Below are 12931 nucleotides of genomic sequence, written 5' to 3'. Positions count from 1 at the left end.
GATGATTAGGCATATTCGTTTGGTTTTTGGAATTGTTGCACAGGTTTAATCACCAGATTGAGGTGGCATCTTCTTGCGTAGTCATGGGAGCGGTGGAGTCGTGACGATAGCAGTGCATGCGGTGACTCTTGGCATAGGGGAATGGAGGTTGGGATTGGATTAAGACAGACTTGTTGGGCTTGGGGCTCTATCTTTCCCATTGGGCTTTGTGGGCTATTGTTTATTTTACCCGAGTTTGCTTTTGTTTCGATAATCCCATTTTTTGGGGGGTAGTGAGCTCCGGCTCAGCCTAGGCAATTTATTATGTTTGTTTCTTTTTCTAGTTGTTAGTTAGGTGATAAATCACGTTCAGCTCGATCGGGTTGTCTTGTCTATGCTAGTTGAAACTCATTTAGAAGTATGTGGTTTCAACGTACCACAATGATTTGCTTGATGTTTGGAGTCAGGTAGAATAAATTGTCTACGAAGCGAGGAGATTTTATTAGCATAAACTACTCTGCTACCAATGTCTTAATAAAATAGTTTTCTTTGTAGTATTCTTTACCCATGAACTAGAATGATATTAATGTACTAGCGCTTTACATCAAAAGATCAAATCAGATTTCTGTTTTCATTTTTTATTTTTTTATTTCTGTTTTCGTTTTTATTAATTTTTATTAAAATACTAATTCACCTCAAAAAAATCTCAAATTTTACGTGGGACAGTCTAGTACATCTGTGTATATTTCATAATTTTTTTAGTAGTTTAAATCAAATAAATAGAATTTTATTTCACAAAGACTTTTTGTTACATCTAACTAATTTTCTACGGGAATACCCTTATTTCCTTGTGCAACAAACGACATTCTTAAGAGTGAATAAAGAAATGAGCCTTTGCCATGTAGCTCTTTTTTTCTGTTTTTTTTTTTTTTTTTTTTAAAAAAATTTATAACTTTTTTATGGGATGAGTGCCATGACACGCTCTTTGAGAAAAAGTTTGAAGTCACTCTAAATTGGAATTTTGACTCGGGCATCTAACTTTTTAGCTCTACACTGCAAATATTTAAGGACTTCCAACTCTTGCCTTGCTTCTCAAGGATTCAAGCGGGTAAGCCACAAAAACTTTTTAAGTTCAGGAAATCCACAAAACACCAGTCAAGTTTAACTTGCTGGACTCTCGTAAGAAATACCAACGAAGATGTCAAAAGGAAAGGACATTTTGCTTCTCGAGAATTGAGAACCTATTCCTATTTGATACAAACCTCTAAAACAAGTGATAAATATCCGAAAACATCGAGGGGCTATTAAGGCTAAAACACGGCAGTTTGAACAAATTGTACACAGAAACAGTACAAGCAACCAGAATGAACATACCAAATCACCATTACAATCATTTACAGCTACTTCTTATCTACCTCCCATCTGCAGATGTGAAAGACTCGGCAAAGCCATAGGGGCGAGTGGGGATGCTAGTCTGGGTATTGTCCAAGCTTGGAAGAAGTGATGACGAAGAGGATTCCATATTGCTCCTACCTTCATAAGCCTGCCATTTCTTAAGTGCTTGTGGCAATGACATTTCAAGATCGATACCATATATGTCTTCAGAGCTTTGATCACTTGGTTTCCAAAGCTCCACCAGAGAAGATAGAACATTAACAGCATGGCTCATGTCAGGCCTTTGATAGGGCTCTCTTGCAGAGCAGTGACCTGCTAGCTCTGCAACAGTGCTCACACTGGCAAGTGTTCCCTCGTCAAGATCAATTGTTGGATCAATGGCCTTGCGGAACGAGTCCTTATTAATAAAAATCCTCCGAAACCATGTGACAAGGTGCATGCTCTCCTCAGGCTGGCTCTCGTCAAGTGCTTTTCTCCCTGTGATTAGCTCCATCAAAATCACCCCGAAGCTGAATACATCTACTTTAGTTGTCACACGACCAGTCACTGTGAAAGAAATGTTTTATGATCAATATCAATATCGTTTAACAAGACCAAATGGAAGTTGAATCTATTTTCTGAAATAATTATATGAATTTATAAATGGAAGCAAACATATTCTGCTGTACAGATGGGTAAAGTTATGAGAGGCAGAGGGAACAGAAACAGCAGGACCGCAAGGAAAAAGGCATAAATAGCCTTGTCGTCAATTTGCATAATCTAGTATTTAAGTTCCAAAAGGCTGAAACCAGCTGGCAACAACTGATATATGGGACAGTTTCAATGAGAACAATCCAATATAAGCACAATATTCTACCATTGTATCATATTAAGGACAAACAGAAAATAGCTCAGAAAACCTAGCACTGCTGTCCCAAAAGGCCATAATCATAGCTGGCAGAGAACATAATTCAGCTCTTTGGATTATTATTGAAACATGCAATTTGGTGAACTCTAGATTATGCCCATCATCATTCATATAATGGGCCTCTTGTCTCTGTACCCAACACACAAATTCGAAAGGAAAAGTGATGACTTCAAGTTTTCCCAATCTGCTTTCTTAACAATGCCAGTAACCCCATCCAACATAAACCCTACCGGATTGCAATCGATTGCTCCAGAGTCATGACATTGCAGAAAATTGACTGGCAATTTCACCAGTTTCTTATGAATCAGTTAACAAAACATATCCAAGCCAAACAACTTGAAAGATTCAGTTTTGCATCTTTTCTTTTTCTTTGTGGAAAATAAGTTTCTGTGGCCTAGATAAAACACTATCCTCATTCACATAATGTTTAAGTGGATGAGCTAGCTAGTGGCAGAAAAGGGATGAATAGTGAGATCCTAAGTTGACTTCATGTTTAAGCCAAAAAAGACAAAAATTGTAAAAAAGAGAGGAAAAACCAGAAAAGATTAGATATATGTGGTATGGCATTTCTTTTGGTGAGCAATTCAGAAAATGGAGTCAAAGAACTAAAATTTCTTTGTAGTTTTTGCCTATTATGCAAGCATTGCCATTGAAAAACGTAGCGATAATGTCTCAACTTTATTTTCTTCAATAGCTGGTATACCACTCCTATAGCTTTCTTATTTACTTTTTTTTTTTTTAATACCTTTCTATCACTTACTTTGAAGTAAATACAGTTATTTGAAACATCTTAGAACAAATGAAGTGATAAATAAACAAGAACAAGAATTACCTGCATATTCTGGTGCCAAGTATCCAAAAGTCCCTGCAATTCTTGTTTCAATTGAACCTTTACCCTCTGGAGCAAGCCGCACAAGACCAAAATCTGCAACCTTAGCCCTCATATCATCTCCAAGGAGAATGTTTGAAGGCTTTAGGTCTCTATGTATAAAACTCTGATGGGCTAAACCATGAAGATACTCAACTCCCCTTGCTACATCTAACGCAATGGTCAACCTTTTTGTCCATTCAAGTGGCTTCAGTCCTTCTTCAGGCCAGTTGAAGATGAACCTACTGAGTGTCCCTTGAGGCATATACTCATATACAAGAAGCCTTTCATTGCCATCCAAACAATACCCCAGAAGAGCAACTAGATGCCTGTGCCGAACCTTGGTCAAAACTGCAATCTCAGACTTAAATTCTGCAAGCCCCTTTCCTGCTATTACCCCAGCCTCCATTCTCTTAACAGCAATCTTTGTTCCATCATGCAGTTCTCCTTTATACACTGTCCCGAAGCCTCCTCTTCCCAATATATTTTCTTCACTGAAATTGTTGGTCACACTCCGTAGCACTTGAATAGATATCACCATGTTTCCTGCTTCAACCATTTGGATGTCGCTTGGCTCACTACTAGGAAGAGTGTGAGCTTCACTAATTGCACCAACGCTAACACTAGAGCCTGCAACTGTTATCTTCATGCTCTCATTATCAGATCCAGAATGGCGAGGATGGATTACCATTGCATTTGGGCTCTGAACTCTGGTCAATCGCTTTTGTTTTGTTCTATACAAACAGATGACCAACAGTGCAATTAAGAACATCACAAAAACACCACCGATAACAGAGAACACAATAGCTCCTACTAAATTTGAAGATTTCTTCCCATGAGGTCCAGAACTGTTACCATTTCCAGAAATACTTGTAGAAGGGTTAGTTGAATTCTGATACGGCCCATTGGTACTCTTTTCCTTCCCTATATCAGGGTTGCCATCAGTTTTTACAATCACATTAGCCTTGGTAAAAGCTGGGATTTTGCCATAAAGCAGATTGTTTGACACATCTAATTGAGTAAGTGCAGGCAGAGTGGCAAGCTCCTCTGGAATAGATCCTGTCAAATTGTTATCAGCAAGAACCAGTCTTTGGAGCGACTTAAGTGAGGCAAAAGCCGGAGAAATGGTTCCAGTGAGACCCATTTTCTGAAAATTGATGACTGTAATGTTGCCATTTCTACAAGTGACTCCGATCCAATCTGCACAGGGATCATTCCCCTTCCAATTCTCTGCAAACTTTTGAGGATAAGACATTGAGCTAACAATCAAAAGCAAAGTATCCACTCGAGGATCGCATGGGCCGGGACTTGGCAGGCAAAAGTTATTTGAATCCTTAGTCATATCTACTGAAACCCCTTGGGAAAATCTGGCATTGGTCCTTGGAGCAAGTTGTTTGTCAAATTCAGAGACTCTAATGACTTGAGGTTCAACAATGACACCGGAACAGGTCCGGTGAACAAATTATCTCTTACACTTAAGCTCCTCAAATCTGTCAACCCCGAAAAGTCGGGCAACGGGCCTGAAAACCCATTTGAATGCAACCAAACCTCAGTCAGCGTAGTCATGTTGCGTAAAACATCAATGCTGCCAACAAGCTTACCTACACTTTGCTGCCCATTAAGCCAAAGAGACTGCATTTCTGACCCCGAAAAGCTCTCCGGCAATTGGCCCTCCAGGTAATTGAAAGCCAAGTGCAAGTTAACCAGCCCGGGAAACGCATCGGCGTTGAAAAAACCCGGTATCTTTCCGGTAATGTTGGCGGAATTGGCTGAGAAATTTTGAAGTGACGATGCGTTCTGGAGGGTTTGGGGGATTTCCCAAGCCGTAAATGGGTTGTTGTCAATCTCAACAGACTGAAGTGAAGTCATGCCAGCAAAGAAATCACTAGGAATTGAAGTAAACAAGTTGTTACCAAGTAACAAGACTTGTAACGAGCCCAACCCACTTAGGCTTGGAAGAGGCCCCGAAATCTTGTTCCACTGAACCTCTAATCGCTGTAGCTGAGTGAGGTTTTGGAGGCTTGTAGGGAGCGTACCTTGAAGGTTTTGGTGACCAATCTGGATCCGGGTCACCCTATTGTCACCTGAGCAGCCTACATGGCTCCACTTGCACGGGTCCGGGTCGGACCATCCGAATGAACTAGACGGGCTGAGGCTCTTCTTGAGGGCTAGCATTACTGCAGCATCGTTGCTTGCGCTTGGTTGAGAGTTGGCACAGAGCAACAGGGAAGAAAACCCAGCAGCCAGAAAAGCCAAGAGCTTGTAGTAGTACCCAACATGTTGGGGTTTCTTCTTCTCCATGTTTGATAAACACACCAGTGTTAGGTTTGTTGTTTTCTACAAAATATTGCACAGAGTTAGAAAGAAGTTGGTTTTGCATGCACTATGCATCAATGAGCTGCTATACTGGTAGTCAATGGGGCAGTTATCACATTGAAGAAAGCTGGAAGCTTTAGGTAAAAAGGAGCAGAGGAGAGAAAAGGGTATCAACTCTAAACTCAATGATTCAATGAACACAGGGACGGAGAGAGAGGAGGGTTTTTGTTTGTTTCTTTTTTGGAGGAGTAATGTTGTTTTTGGGAGGTGAGAGATGAAGCACATGGGGGGTGGGGGGTTTGGAAGAGTGGGCCACAGATCTGGTTTGACAGTGCTAAAACGGCTGGAAATGAGTCATAAGTGGTTTTGATTCCTGGTCCATCACCCTCAAGTTGCCTCATGTACTCTCAACTTTTTTTTAGTGTTTGAAGCATATCTTTGTATTTTGTTATTTGGTTTTGGTTCTGCTGGAGCATAGTTGCATGTCTCCGGAAGCTAAGAGTAAGTTCATTTGTTGAGTTACAGGGTCACTCATTATTCACTATTACCTTTTGGGTCACTATCGTGACTTGCAAATTGATCCGAATCACCAAAATTATTTTTTGGGTCACTTTTGTGACTTGCAAACTGACCCGGTGACCTAAATCAATTTGAAACCTGTGCCGGTAGCTTAAAAGATATAAATAAACACTAAAAAAGTACAAAACGAGATGAACTTGCTCTAAGTTTCTGTACCCCCAAAAAAAAAAAAGTGTGGGGAAGTAGCTAGCGTAGTTAAGCAAAAATAGAATAGGGAGAGTATGAAGGCGCAGCACGTGTTGAGGGCCACAATGATTTGTCATCAGATGCTTGTGGAAATGAACAATCGAGAAACTTGCACATGGCGTGTTTTCTGTGGCCACTATCTTTTATAAAAAAATAACAAAAAAAAACTAATTTTTTTATAAAGAATAGTTATATTCAAACCTCTAATACACCCTGATAAATAAGAAAAAAGCCTCTAATTTAACGTTCCCTTTGGGTTTCTCAAAAAACATCTAATTTAACATCTCAACTGGTATATATAATTCTAGGGACTAAAATATCGGATTTTGATAATATATCGATGATTTAAAAAACAGAAATTTTAATAAAAATATTGGGAAAATTTTGATATCGGTAAATATTTGAAAGAAACAACAGAAATCTATATAAAATTATAAAAATTTGAAAGGAAGTTTTAAGAAATGCTTATTTGATCAATTATCTCTTGTATTTATATCAATAAAATGTTAATCAAACTCATTACATATGGATTTGTAGTGAAATAAAATAACTTCATATGCGTTGACAAAATAAAGATTCTTGACATTTAACTTAATACATCTCAACTTTTGACGTTGTATGGATTGGAACACAATTTGAGTTGAAAATAATTTGCTTTTTATTACGTCTATTTACTGAAACATCTACTTAAATTGACAATACTTAATGGATATGTATAAAACCCTAAGGCCCCGTTTGGTTAGCAGGAATATCAAAATAGGAAAATGATTTATTTTCCTTTCCAGACCAATATGGAATGTAATATATTTTGCTATTTCCATTTCGGTGTTTGGAACATTAATAAAAATTAAATTCTGGAATTAATTTTTCATTCCTATTATAGTGTTTGGTAAGTCATAAGAATGAAATATAGAATTAAAATTTTCAATAACGCCCTTTTACTAATTAAAATACATATATGACATCAACTTATAAGGAATATCGGTGAGGGAATATAAATTTTTTAAATGGATAATTAATGTAATTTTTCCTTTGACAGTAGGAAATGGAAATAGAATACCACCCCTGATTGGATAGTTCTATTCAGGCTTTATGAGGGAGTCAATTTCCAGTCAAATCTCATTTTTTTATTATCTTTCCTATATCTAATTTACTAATTACAATCAAACGAAACATTTAATTGGAAAATGAAATTATTTCATATTCCATACCATGATTTCCTGCCATCCAAACGGGGCCTAAGCGTGCACTCTAAACCGCGCCTCCAAGCTTCTAAAGCCACCACTGACAATGCCTTGTGCACCACCCCACAGCCGTCTCAGGGGCCTTCTCCTCATCTCCTTCATCTTTGTTCCCAAATGGCTTCTCTTGAGGAAGTTACTGCAAGCTACCAAGCGTCTCTTGCACTTGCAGGAGATGATGTGATTGATATCACGATGCTGTCACGTGGGAAAACTCGACGAAATTCTCAAGCCTACTTGTTGGGAAGATCCCTCTCACCCAAGCCAGTGGAGATCAATGACCTTCGTTGTCACTTTCATAGGATTTGGGTGATGGAAAAAAACTTTAAAATCCAGGAAAGAACAAACTCCCTTTTCCTCTTCTCTTTTGATCACCGTGGCGACCTGCTCAAAGTGATTAGAGGAGGGCCTTGGAATTATGCTCGAGCTCCAATGGTGTTGATGGAGTATGATGGTGTGACACCAATTGAAAAGATCCCTCTGAACCTACTATATTATTGGGTATGTATCACTCATATCCCTCCTGCTTATGAGAAAAAAAGAAACTATCATGGATATTGCTACTGTGACTGGCCATCCCCTTGAACTGGATGAAAAGCTCTTTAACAACAAAGGGGAGATTAAGGGTTAGCCATGATATCCTGAAACCAATTTTTTTTTGGAAAAAAAAGTGAAAATTGATGATGGGGTTGAAGAGGTAATTCACTACCACTTTGACAACCTCTTTGGACGTTGTGAGGATTGCTTGCTGGTCTTCCATCCTACAGGTTTGTGTACTGCTGTCGGAAAAAATAAAAACAAGACTGTGGTGCAAACTCATGTATCAAAAATTGAATAGGAATTTTTTGGTTGATGGCATGCCATTTACTTTTAAATCCTCTATTTCCAACTGCTGTTACTGTATCACCCTTTGTGAATCTGAAAGACATAGGGGTTCGTAAGGCCAAAAAGTCTATTGTGCTTCGTGAGCCTGAAGAAAGAAAAGATAATGGTTTGGTTATTGTGCCTGTTGAAGAATAGATGCGCAGCAAGAGAGGTAGACGCACTCCTACCCCTTCACCTCAAAAAGTCCAAACCCTAATTATGATTGATGAAAACATAGGACAAATGGCTAAACCAAAGAAGCTCAAGATACCTAAATTCACCACCAAATTTACTGCAAAGTCTTTAGGGCTTCAGGAAACTCCAGGAGGTATAATGGTGCCAGTTGTAGCTACAGAGACAAGAAGAAAAGGGGGAGTCCTCTTGGAGCCCGAAATAAAAATCCACCAAAGACAAAGAATGACAAGGGGAAATTGCTTAAAAAAATGCTGATATCAAATAAACTAAAAGCCTTTGCCAATGCAACCAAATTGACTCTCAATATAAGCTTGGATTATATTTAAACTCTATCAAAGCAAAATTAAATTAGTTAAAGCTTCTAACAATTAACAAAACCCAAGTTTCTTGATCAAATTTTGACCAAAGAATAACAACCATATTAGCCAAACAATAATTTCTCTCTGTAAACTAAATGAAAATGTGTGATTAAACTTGCCTCTCATTCTAATTAGAATGGTTTTACATTAAGATGTTTTGGTAAATTTTTTTTTTTTTTTTTACTTCAAATAAATTCCATTGATAAAACGGCACATACAAACAGTCCATAGAGACACCCGGTACCATTCACTATTACAAATCTTGCTCAATTATTCAAAGAGCTTGCTAAAACTAAACATAAAAACTAGGTTTACAAAAACTACTTTTGACTTGAGCCTCCCTTTGCAATGCACGCAATTGTGGTGCCAGAAGGTTCAAATATTTAGTGCAAAAACATAGCAAAGTTTAGTGTGCAAGCCAAAACCCAACTTACAAATTACTCAATCTCTTTCCCCTTCTCCTTGCCCTTACCTGAAGGGCTAGAGGAACATGGTGAATAGGTGAGACTCAATATTGGAGAAGCAGTTTCCTTGTCATTCTTGGTCTTTGGTGGATTTTTATTTTAGGCTCCAAAAGGACTCCCCCTTTTCTCTGTAGCTACAACTGGCACCATTATAGGTTACAGAGGACATCCCTGCTTTACGTTTTGATTTTTTACAATTAGGTTTGTTTTAGAGGGTTTGTTTTGTAATCTTCAAGAATTAAAATATCTATGATATTTCTGATATATTCTCTCATATCATACTTTATGGAGAGATCGATATATCATAGGGGAAAATATTTTATATTCCATCATTTCCGCCAAATTTCTTCGATGTCGTCAAATATCCTCGATATATAAGATATTTAAGATATATATATCCTAATAAAATAAAGAAATATCTGTAAAATCTAATGGAAAAAACATAACATAAAAGAAAAAAAAACTTAGTTATTCACAGAAAAATATACATTATGGAATATGGAGGTTATGTCAGGGTGTAAAATTTTACTAACGGTTTCTAGTCAGGATATGGCCTAATAAAAAGGCAAATTAACTTGTTTGGGAAAAATACCTTGAAGTTCAACCTCTGAAGGCAGGATTAAGCGAAGCGAAATCCCCTCACGGCGAATCTGGTTAAGGAGAAATTCTCTCAATGTAAATCTAGGTGTTTCCCTAAATGCAAATATGTGGGAGGAGAGATCGTCTCAAGATGAATATGGGTGAGGAGAAATCTCCTCAAAGCAAATCTGGGTGAGCAGTATTCCATTCGAGGGAAATTCAAGTAAAGAGTGGAATCCAAGTGAGAAAAAATTCCTTCAAGACAAATCTGGGTGAGGACAATTCATGAAGGAGCAATTTCAGCAAAAGAAAACAAACTTGATGGGTGCTTAGCATCATCAATATTCGATGGGATAAAACATTAAGTCAACCATTGCATGCAGCATGTATTATTTCTCTATCTCAAAATACGTTTATATCTTAATAATTGCTTAGTTAAATTTATACTAGATAACTTTTTGGTTCCTTATTTGTAGAACATTTCTTTCTTGAACCTAAATTTTCAATATCAACCTGGGGTTGGTCATAGCAAACATTTCTCAATATCGCTTGGGAAATTTTTCAAACACTTGAACACAAATAGAGACATCGCTGTGGAAAAGTTTGTGGATGAGGTAACATCTTATTGATGACAATCTTGAAAAAATATGGGAGTACAAATGATCAATTTTCAAATAGTTAATGTAGACTGTATACTTTAGAGATACAAAGGTATCATTTAGCTCAACCATAACAATTAAAACACGAGAAATTAGAAAATCAGGTTTGTGGTTTATATATATAGAAGTAACTCATTGTAGTTCATTTATAGCTGATTGGTGGGCACAGTATGGGTATTCCGCACCAAACATACAGAGAATTGCAATGTGTATTTGAGCACAAACAGCTTCTTCTTCTGCATGTGAGAGAAATTGGAGCACATTTGCTCTTATTCATACCAAGCAAAGGAACCATTAGGCATATCAGAAGTTGAAAAAGCTTGCATACTACTATTACAACATGAAGCTGCGGTTGCGCGATAGACATGCAATGAAAAATATGGTCAATACAACTATATCAATCTTCATGTTGCAAGTGAACCACTTAATAATAGCATTGATCTACTTCATGATTGGATTATGCCTGCACACCTCAATGATGAAGTTTGGCAACCCTCATCCACTAGTTGTAGAAACTGCAACTAGTGATGGAATCAATGTAGAGAGGGCTTTATTGAAGAAATTGTTAAATACCTAGGAGATAATTCAGATAGTGATAATGTGTGGGTGGTACAACAACTCCGGATAGTTCTGATGATGATGAAGATGGTGGAAGTGGAACAGGTCATGGAGGTAAAAAATATGAAGATGGACAATCTTGTATGGGTGGAGGATTGATCAATTTACCTATGAAGGTACTTTTGATCATGCCACCCAAGATGAAGACAATGGAGCTAGAACAGCTAGTCATGGTGCTCAAGAGAAGATTGTTTATGGGAGGAGGACTAGAGTTGCAACTAATGATCAAATTACCCCATCTGATGTTTCTATCAGTTTAGGCCGGCATAGAGCGTAGTGAGACCTCAAATGAATCTCATGAAAGCAACAATCAATTTGACTATGATGCTTATGCATATAATCGATATGGAGACTCACATGATCAGTCATCTAGTTGGATTCATGTTTATTATCCCCTTATAAGGGAAACCGTTGGCAGCTCCAAAGAAATGTATAATTATCATGTTAATCACTACAATGAGTACTATATAGATCATATGTCTTGGTCTGATTATTATATTTTCGTAGACTAGCGAGCGACTTTTCAACCATCTAGAGTTTTGTTTTGGATGTAGATGAGGTTGACATTCATACACACACACACACACACACACACACACACACACATATTGAATAAAATCAAGACGATTTCTCATTAGAAACTCAAGTTAGAGCAGTACATTACATACCTTTCCGCTGCCTTGAATACAGAGAGCGAATAAGAAAAAGTGGTGTGTGTGTGTATATATATATATATATATATATCTAGTACTCTTTAAGGAAAACTGATATTAGGAGAGAATTGAGTCGTACTTTCATTGAAAATAGGGGCCTCTTTATATAGAGGATTACAATACATAGAATAAGAGTTGTACAAGGAAACATAATATTACATTGATTGGATATCTCCAAGATTCTCCGATATTATCTCTAATTCCAACCCTATTACCACTAGGTCAAGTAACCTAGAGTTTGGGTGATAGGAGCATAAAATGCAACGTTTATAATGTTTAAACCCTATATTTTGCTATGTTATTTCCTTTAACTTGATCAATTTAACTTAGTTAGTGTTTTTACAGGTAAAATGGAGTCTCAGAGTCCAAAAATGACTAAGGATGGCACAAGTGGCGCAAAAATTGAAAGAAATGAAGACATTGAAGTTCTTCCAGTTTGACTAGGAAAAGGAATCCCAGTTGGAGTAGGAGTCTGAAGCTGACTTGGACTAGGAGTTCTACTTGGACAAGGAAACCCAATTCTACTAAGATAAGGAATCCTAGTGTGACAAGGAGTCCCTGTTGAATAAAGATTACTCAAGAAGGTTCCAGAAGAGTGTAGAAGCATCTCGGAAAAGAAGTTTGTATTCAACTAGGAAACCTACTTGCATATGGAGTTCTACTCATACTAGAAGACCTGTGGAAGTGAGGAGGAGCCTATGGAACGTCCAAGAACTGTCTAGAAGTCTCAAGAATGATCATATGTCGTGTACATGGAAGAGGAGTACACTTTGGATTCGGTTTTGAGAGAAATATGGAGTTGGAGTTCGAAGTGGAAAATGATTGGATTTTCCGTGACATTCTTGAAGGTTCTTGAAGTTTCTTGACATTTCAATCTTCAATAAGGCGTGGAAGACATGTGAGAGGTATGTGATGGCAAGGAAAATTGAATTGGATTCAAGTTATGCGTTAAAAGTCAAATCCATTATATATTCGGAAATCTGCCTGTGCAGATCAGTCAACTTCAATG

General features: G+C 37.6%; 1 protein-coding gene across 1 annotated transcript; it reads right to left on the bottom strand.

The window, feature by feature from the left end:
* Positions 1 to 1196: 1196 nt before the first annotated feature.
* LOC112192973 (receptor protein kinase TMK1-like) lies at positions 1197 to 5724 on the bottom strand. Its single transcript, XM_024332940.2, is given in 3 exon segments — positions 1197 to 1920; positions 3114 to 4509; positions 4512 to 5724. Coding segments are annotated over 3 exon segments (2865 nt in total). The 5' UTR covers positions 5451 to 5724; the 3' UTR covers positions 1197 to 1390.
* Between the last annotated feature and the right edge of the window lie 7207 nt (positions 5725 to 12931).

Source organism: Rosa chinensis, chromosome 3 (assembly GCF_002994745.2).
Source record: "Rosa chinensis cultivar Old Blush chromosome 3, RchiOBHm-V2, whole genome shotgun sequence".
NCBI lineage: Eukaryota > Viridiplantae > Streptophyta > Magnoliopsida > Rosales > Rosaceae > Rosa > Rosa chinensis.
The sequence above is the reverse complement of the archived record's forward strand: the minus strand, read 5'-3'. Positions and strand labels throughout refer to the sequence as shown.